The sequence below is a fragment of the Drosophila subobscura genome, chromosome E (genome assembly GCF_008121235.1).
Source record: "Drosophila subobscura isolate 14011-0131.10 chromosome E, UCBerk_Dsub_1.0, whole genome shotgun sequence".
Taxonomy (NCBI): Eukaryota; Metazoa; Arthropoda; class Insecta; order Diptera; family Drosophilidae; genus Drosophila; species Drosophila subobscura.
The window spans coordinates 11,061,012-11,068,523 of NC_048531.1; the positions used below are offsets into that span (position 1 = coordinate 11,061,012).

The following is a 7,512-nucleotide window of genomic DNA, read 5'->3' on the forward strand; positions in this document are numbered from 1 at the left end:
GGCATTGATTATATGGCATATGGGATAACGGCTGTCGTCCTTCGGCCATTCCAAGCGGATTACTTGCAGCTCGTTCAGACGGAAGACTCCAACGCGCTGTAGAGCTATCCCAGAAAAGCGCATAAAAAGGGATGGAAAAGCCCACACACCCCACACACACCCACACCAACATTTTTATAGCGCAAAAGCAATTTTCTTGCGCTATCTGCAGGTGTGTTTGTTTGTGTGTGCCGTTAGCCATTCTAAACCAAACCCGCAAAACAGAAAAAAATAATATACAAAAAATATATAAAAAAGAAACGCAAACAATCCTCTCGCACACACACAAACAAAGTCTCAGGTATTCTCAGGCATCACAGATGAAGAAATATTCGCGCTGCGCTGGCAGCCAACACTCTCGGGGGATTCATAACCAAATAAGCCGAATTCTTAAAGCATATTCCGGAGTCACCGCCGAGCCGGGCAACAACGAAACTTAAGGCAATGTGGAAAATGAAATTTAAATAACGATTTATTGCCTTTGAAGTGTGATTATTTGCCCAGAGTGGCAGGGGAACGGACGGGTGGACGGATGGCAAACGACTGTGTACATACCCTGGACACAGTACTGCAAGGAGGAGGGACTGCTTGTGATACCCGGAATAGGTCCCAAATGAGATTGGCAGCAGGAAATGTGTGCATAGTGGTGGGCCATCCATTCCATGGCCATCCAGCGTAATGGTCGTGCCAGGCCAGGCCAGGCACTTCAAGAGGAGAGCGAGCAGACAGGGAGCACTCGTCTACCTCTACAGGTGTGCCCTGCCTGTGTGTGCGTGTGTAGGCTATCAGCATCAAACGGACACCAGACGAGGAAGGATGAAAGGAAGGCAGACGGGCGGAGTCAGGGCAGGCAATCAGACCCCGCTGTCAATTCATCGCATTGCCGCGAAATTGCTTTTTGCGATAGGAGCAACAAGTGAGTGCCTGCCCACCTGCCTTTACCCGCTCTTTCTCTCTCTCTCGCACTGTGCGCGCAAGGCACATAACGGAGAAGGTAAGGCACCGTTACTGTTTGCAGCATATCCACTCATAGGTGGGATAGGTGAGCACTCTCGCAAGTTTGGCATGAGAATAAAGAGAAGATAAATTGCATCACGCTGCCTTACCTTACCTTTCATTTGCTGAGACTCTTCGTGAGCTGCCATATGGATGTGGGTGTGTGTCTGTGTTTGTTTGTGTGCACAATTTACAAAGGAAATGAGAAAAGGTTGTCCGCTTGCTGCTTCCATTTTGTGTTTGTTTGCTTGCCTTTGGATGCTCGCGGGGGCGTGGTGGAGTCGGCGGCTTGCAAATTTGCGTGGTGAAGGAAACAGGAAGTTGTCAGGACAGTGTTTATTCTTAAGCAGCGCATGGGAGGGGGAAGAACAGAACGCAAAAGTCATAGGGAAACGAAAGGAAACGAAGAGAAAGCGCGTAAAGAGGAATACGGCACGGAGCATAGGCAGTGGGGAAGGGAGGGGAAGGGAAGGGCAGCATGGCATTCGCGGCCCGTCATGCAAATTACAGCGGAATTTCGATTGTAACCTAGAAACAACAGCGACTGCGAACCACGACCATCCGCCGACACTCCTGCTCCGCCCGCGCGGAATGGCCATCCAAAGTGAACGAACCCCAGACGCGAGTGCGAGGAAAAAATAAAGGTACGACGAGCATTAAATTCGAAATGTGAAGGGACCTCGACAAAATAATCTCTTAAATGCGAGCATAGTACACATCTCGCGGGGACGGGTGCGGGGTGGCTTCGGCTAAATGCCAAAACTGGCAATTTGCTAAAGTTTGGCCCGCCTCCCCCCACAAAAGTAAACAGACAACGGACTACAGATGGGAGGGGACTGTGCTGAGGAGCAGAGGAATATAAAAGTCAAAGCTTTTCTGATACCGGGCAGGGGCAGAGCAGGGGCAGGAGGTAGCAATGCTCGTTGGCAGGTTTATCCTCGCTCACTTTCCGCATCGTCGCAGGACCCAGCGCACTTGTTGAGCATTTTCATGAAAATGTGTCAAAGAAATTGAAATTCTGTCCAAATGCCTGACTGTCTGTCGTCTGTCTGGGGTGGGGGAGGGAGGAGTCAAGAGACAGGTGCACTAGATGGCTTGCGGCCCAGGAGGGGGAGCTTTGTCCTGAGCTGCCAGTGTCAGTGTCAGAGCCGAAGTCGAAGTCAGTGGTAGAGCATAAAGTGACCTTCATGCCAGCAGGCGGATAAAATGCCAAAACTTTGTTAACACATGATGCAGTCAGCACACGATTTGCGGTATCGCTTCAGGCGGGCAATTCAGAAGCCGGTCAAGGGTTGAGCTTGACCTTACCCCTGCCCACGATGAAATGAGCATTGCCGCTGTTGAGCTGTTAACCGCTGGGATAGATAACAGCATCCCCAACTCAGCTCGGCAGCTCTTCTTTCCTTGGCCTTGGCATACAGCTGCTCTTGTCTGCCCCCATAAAAAGATTGCAACTCTGTTGCAACCGTCACGGACACGCATTCCGCAAGGTCTCCCCATGTCCTGCGGCCAGTTCAACCACGCCTCCACGCCACATGCGCTCTTTTTTCTCGACCATCGATGCCCGAATTTGTGTTTACTTTTCAGCATTTACCATATTGTCTGGTAAGCGGTGTGGGTGTGCGGTGTTAAAAAGTTAAAAATGTTTTTCATGGGCGTGACATTTTGAATAATGCAAATGGGAGTTTTACGTGGATCTCGATGGACCCAAAATCCATTCGCGTAGACAAACGCACAACATGAGGGGCACTGCATGTGGGTGGCGGGTGTTTGCATTCAATTTTCCAGCAGAGTGCGTTGACGGCTTCGTCCACTGTTTAATAGCGGATTCTCGAGGGGATTGGGCCATTGGTTTTGCATAATGAGTGACAAGCAATGGCCAACGAGTAATTTCCCCAAAGCAATGGCCTGAATGTGCATGCAGTGGTCGCATCGATTTGAAATTTAAATTACTTATTCGGAAAACGCTCACACACACACAACACTTTGTTTGCCTGTCGTCTCGTTAACATAATGACAGAGTTGAGAGTTGAGACAACATCGCATTTAATTATTTGGACAAGTTAAGTGAGGAATTTTGGTGTACAATTAAATACAATAAAGGCTTCAACAAACTCTTTAAACTCTGCTGCTCTATGTCATTGCCTGACGTGAATTTACAACTGGCTTAAAGCTTTTCAGTCAAAATAAAATGTCCGACGTTTTACTTTTTTAAATTTGTTGAACATATTCAGTTAAGCGGCACTGCGGACAATCCATATAACTAGATTATTTAAATACGCTTTAATTACATTTTCCGACCTCTATTTTGTAACTACGAATTTTTGCACAAGTCTGCACAGAATGGATCAACCAGTGAAGCGGCTCACATTCGGTCTGTGCATATTTGTGGTCATCGGGAATTGGCGAATCGGCGTAGAAGGCTCCGCAGGATGCCATTATTTCAGCATCCAATCGGTATAAGTATTTCTCTAGTACTTATCGTACAAAATGCTGATATCTGCAGTCAATAGGAGGACTATTTTGATTCGGTGGCTGTGTGCCAAAAATTTAAAATGTGCTTGGCCGACCTGAGCACCAAGGCTGCCTTCGACGAGCTGGAGGATAAACAGACGGACCGAGCAGAGTATTGGTTCGGATTAAATGGATACGAGAAGCCCGATTTAAGCTACATCTCCAGCAGCAAGCCCAAGGACTACCTGCCGCCGGAATCAGAGATCTCAGTTAGTCACTCATGTGGCTTCCTAAAACCTCGGCCAAATAACAAATACGTCATTGGGACAGCACAATGTGGGCTGCTCAAGCGATTTGTGTGCACCCCCTCCGCCATGTGCAATGGTGTGCCGACAAACAGCAGCTTGGTGCAACACTTTAGCAAGGGAATGACCTGCAATATAAGTGCAGAAACAAGTTTATTACTAACTCTTAAACCGTGAGCATTCTACAGATGCCGTTTATTAATAAAAACAGTTTCAATTGCGATGATATTATAAGTGGATTATGTACGCTTTAATTGCATTATTCGCACTCGTTTCATGCGAGGGAGTTTTCCACAATTCTGTTAGCTGCAGTTAAAGAACACGCAATGGATCTACCAGTGAAGCGGCTCATATTCGGTCTGTGCATATTTGTGGGCATCTGGAGTTGCCAAATCGTTGAAGTAAACAGCTCTGGCTGCCATTATTTCAGCAAAGACCAGGTTCGGGTATAATGTTCTACTTACTTATTGGTAAACCAGCTGATCTGGATCTACAACAAATAGCTGGACTGGTTCGATGCCCTGTATTTCTGTCAGCGTTTGAAAATGTGTTTGGCTGACATGAGCACAAGAGTTTCCTTCGAGGAGCTCGAGAATAAACAGACGGAACGCGCAGAATTTTGGATCGGCTTGAACGTGTATGAGAAACTCGACTTTTCATACGTATCCAATAACAAGATCAAGCAATACGTGCCGCCTCAATCGGAACTTTCGTTAGACAAAGCCTGTGCGTACATAAAACCTCTAGCAAGTGGTTCGTACGCCATTGGCACAAGCAGTTGCGGGAGGGTCAAACGATTTGTGTGCACCCCGACCATAAGGTGCAATGGAATTGCGACGAACAGCAGTACAGTTTTCAGCCAAGCCCACAACATTCCCTGCAAGATGAGCGCTGAAGTAACCAACATAATTGCTCTCCAAAAGCCATGAACTTTTACTGCTTACAGCTGCTGCTATTTTAATAAATTACTCTGGCTCAGAACCACTCAGATCTGCTTAGATTGTGATTATTGCCTTGTCAGACGCCTGGCGACTTTTCCCCTTTTTTTAACTGAGTCAAATATGATCGACATTTGGTTTTGTACGCCTGGACAAAGCGGCCTCCAGGCGAAAGAGCGATCGCTGCATGGATCTGAAACGAAAAAAACGTAGAACTTCGCAGATTTTGGATACGGTGCTTACCTCCAGGTACTGCAGCTCGCTTTCATAGGGCAACGACTCTTCCAGGAGACCCAGGGCAATCGGGAAATGTTCTGGTCGCAGGAGGTAGGACATTTCGCCAATGTTCTGCTTGTACCACTTGGCGTAGTTATCGAGATTGCTGTGTATGTCCATTGTGCAGGCTGACGTGGCACGCGCCGTCAGCAGCAAATGCAAGAGGGCCGTCAGGCAACCAGTTGTAGCCATGTGCAGCACTCGGCTCTTCAGGTATTCTATGGTTAAAGTGGGTTATGCATAATTACACATGACGAACGGCATACAAAGAGGTGCAGAGTGTACTTTTAATAAATGCTGTTGTTTCCGCGTTGCAGGTGCTGGCTATGGACTGCACCAAGATGAGGTAGAACTTCCAGTTCCTAAAGTTCTCCATGTTTGATTGCTTGAACAGCACTTGAAGGGCTTCCTGGTGGTGGCTGGCAAGGAGCTGAAAGAATTTTGCAGTTAATCTCAGCACCAAGGCCTGATGCGACAGTTTGAGAAACCTTTTCACAGATGTGCTTGACAAAGGTGAGTTCGTCCACTCCCTCATTGATCCAGGCGCTAAAGCTGGCAAATGCCTCTTTGATGTCTTCAGCCTGGTGCAGTTCGAGCAGACTGCTCAGATGCATATTCATACACACGACCATGGCATCAGCTGTAAGCATCTTTGTGTTATTTATAAAGATGTTACGGGTAAGATCCACTCACCTGGCAGGGCTCTGCACAGCGGCTCGACGTAGCTCAGGCTGCTTATCTTCGGATCAGCCACGAGACCGGCAAAGAGGTTGCCCAGGGCGTCTGTCAATATAGTCGACAGCTTCATTCCAGACTCTGCATCTGTCCAAAATAGAAGCGCATTAGATGGGGAAGCAATTTACATCTTTGGTGAACAAACCATAGGCCGCAGATACAAAGAGATTTGCCAGGAGCTCGAACTCAGTTTCCAGAAATATAATCAAATCCACCTGGAGCTGCTCCGAGTGCTCCTTGCTGGTATCAGGAGTGTAAGTTTCAATGATCATCATATTAATATTGACTGAATCGTACCTTAAGATGTACTCCGTGGCGGTGAGGATCCGCAATTGTTGCAGTTGAAGTAGAACCCGAAAGCTGCCCACATTCGCTGGTAGCTGGCAATAGTACTTGCATGCCAATAGCTAAAACATAACTTTTATATTTATTTGCAACAATGCTGTGCCATGTGCTAGACTCACCCTTTCTTTGGCATTTAATTGCTTGAGGAGTTCGACCAGCTCGTACCTGGCCACCGGTCCCTGCTGAAGAATTCCGCATTGTGTTTGTATAGCCTATGAGGTAATCGCAGCTATTAGATTCTCAACGCACCACCATTAATCTTCCTACGTACCCTGCAAACTAGTGGAAAGCAATTGCTAATAGTTGACAAATTTCTATTTTGCATAATTTTTAAAGACTCCGCTATCTGTGCAATCCATATATCGATATATATTTTGTTGTTGATAACTTATTTGTGGGACTGGCAAAAATATCGGTATTTTTGTGCGATAAGCGCAACCTATCGGACACTCAAATGTGGTCACACATTCTTTTTGAATTTTAGACCTCAACGGTTTTACTTTGTTGGAACATTATTTTGAACCACGCCTCCATCGCGCACAACTAGTTATTAAGATGTACATCTGTGTCAATAATTGGCGTATAACATGCAAAATTATTGCGTATATAAAGAGATACAGATGCGACGATACAGAAGCAAAATAATTTCTAACAAAAAAGTAAAGCAAGCGAATCAAAAATGTACAGGAGTTGTGTAAATGTTCTTCTCATCCTGTGGCTGGTTACGTTGGTGAATATATATTTTTCGGTACATTATGCAAAAAACAAAGATCGTTATTTTGGATTTACAGTGCATGGGAAAAGCAAACTACGATGTGAAATTTGAATCGCTTCAGAATCTAAAGGGGGAAGAGAAAACCCTGGTGGAATTCAACTTTAGATTAATTGGACGAGATCGAAGGATCAATGGATCTTTCATCTTTCACGTTGATTTGGATGAACAGTATGACGTATGGGTGGATCTCGCGACATTTAAGAACGGAGAATGGATTCCAGTGAATTTAAAAGTGCGCACAAAGCCATGCGATTTTTTCAAGAATGTGGTTGGAAAATATTATATATCAATCCTTAAGGACTCGAATTTCCCCACTGATGGCGTGTGCCCGGTGCCCAAGGGTGATTATTACGCCAAAAATGGTGTCATGTCCACTGACAATTGGCCAGCGTTCACAATAAAAGGCCTCAACAAATGCAGTTTTACGTTTATGAAAGATGGAAAACTTGTAGGTGGATTTGAAGTGGTAATGAATTTATTTGAACGCAACACTTGAGCAAGCAGAGTATTGGCAATATGGCAAAAATGGCATTAATTATTAAATATTGAAAGAACATAAACCCCTTAAATTCCGATCCCAACAAAACAAAACAGAAGTATCCGAGATTGGGTTAAAAAATTAGAGAACTCTTTGAATTGGATAAGACTA

General features: G+C 45.7%; 4 protein-coding genes across 4 annotated transcripts; 3 read left to right on the top strand and 1 right to left on the bottom strand.

Annotated features, from left to right (window-relative positions):
• Positions 1–3,377: 3,377 nt before the first annotated feature.
• LOC117892758 lies at positions 3,378–3,971 on the top strand. The gene is made up of 2 exons (XM_034799183.1): positions 3,378–3,492; positions 3,549–3,971. The coding sequence occupies exons 1-2, from the start codon at positions 3,379–3,381 to the stop codon at positions 3,969–3,971; spliced, it is 537 nt and encodes a 178-aa protein (XP_034655074.1). The 5' UTR covers position 3,378.
• A 113-nt stretch (positions 3,972–4,084) lies between these two features.
• On the top strand, positions 4,085–4,782 carry LOC117890173. The gene is made up of 2 exons (XM_034794872.1): positions 4,085–4,234; positions 4,298–4,782. Exons 1-2 carry the CDS (start codon positions 4,121–4,123, stop codon positions 4,721–4,723), a joined length of 540 nt encoding a protein of 179 aa, XP_034650763.1. The 5' UTR covers positions 4,085–4,120; the 3' UTR covers positions 4,724–4,782.
• LOC117890170 lies at positions 4,710–6,462 on the bottom strand. Its single transcript, XM_034794869.1, has 9 exons — positions 6,360–6,462; positions 6,208–6,300; positions 6,041–6,150; positions 5,889–5,983; positions 5,702–5,830; positions 5,497–5,648; positions 5,294–5,438; positions 4,976–5,226; positions 4,710–4,925 (listed from the first exon to the last, which is right to left on the bottom strand). Exons 1-9 carry the CDS (start codon positions 6,411–6,413, stop codon positions 4,812–4,814), a joined length of 1,143 nt encoding a protein of 380 aa, XP_034650760.1. The 5' UTR covers positions 6,414–6,462; the 3' UTR covers positions 4,710–4,811.
• A 285-nt stretch (positions 6,463–6,747) lies between these two features.
• Positions 6,748–7,432, top strand: LOC117890176. Its single transcript, XM_034794874.1, has 2 exons — positions 6,748–6,818; positions 6,880–7,432. Exons 1-2 carry the CDS (start codon positions 6,768–6,770, stop codon positions 7,357–7,359), a joined length of 531 nt encoding a protein of 176 aa, XP_034650765.1. The 5' UTR covers positions 6,748–6,767; the 3' UTR covers positions 7,360–7,432.
• The last annotated feature ends 80 nt before the right edge of the window (positions 7,433–7,512 follow it).

Bases quoted from the DNA above. Each gene is read 5' to 3' on its own strand.
- LOC117890176 (XM_034794874.1), top strand. From the start codon at position 6,768: ATGTACAGGAGTTGTGTAAATGTTCTTCTCATCCTGTGGCTGGTTACG. The intron at 6,819-6,879 runs GTGAATATATAT...TTGGATTTACAG, and splicing joins TCCTGTGGCTGGTTACGTTG to TGCATGGGAAAAGCAAACTA.
- LOC117890170 (XM_034794869.1), bottom strand. From the start codon at position 6,413: ATGCAAAATAGAAATTTGTCAACTATTAGCAATTGCTTTCCACTAGTT. The intron at 6,301-6,359 runs GTACGTAGGAAG...ATTACCTCATAG, and splicing joins GCTTTCCACTAGTTTGCAGG to GCTATACAAACACAATGCGG. The intron at 6,151-6,207 runs GTGAGTCTAGCA...GTTATGTTTTAG, and splicing joins AATTAAATGCCAAAGAAAGG to CTATTGGCATGCAAGTACTA.
- LOC117890173 (XM_034794872.1), top strand. From the start codon at position 4,121: ATGGATCTACCAGTGAAGCGGCTCATATTCGGTCTGTGCATATTTGTG. The intron at 4,235-4,297 runs GTTCGGGTATAA...TACAACAAATAG, and splicing joins ATTATTTCAGCAAAGACCAG to CTGGACTGGTTCGATGCCCT.
- LOC117892758 (XM_034799183.1), top strand. From the start codon at position 3,379: ATGGATCAACCAGTGAAGCGGCTCACATTCGGTCTGTGCATATTTGTG. The intron at 3,493-3,548 runs GTATAAGTATTT...TGCAGTCAATAG, and splicing joins ATTATTTCAGCATCCAATCG to GAGGACTATTTTGATTCGGT.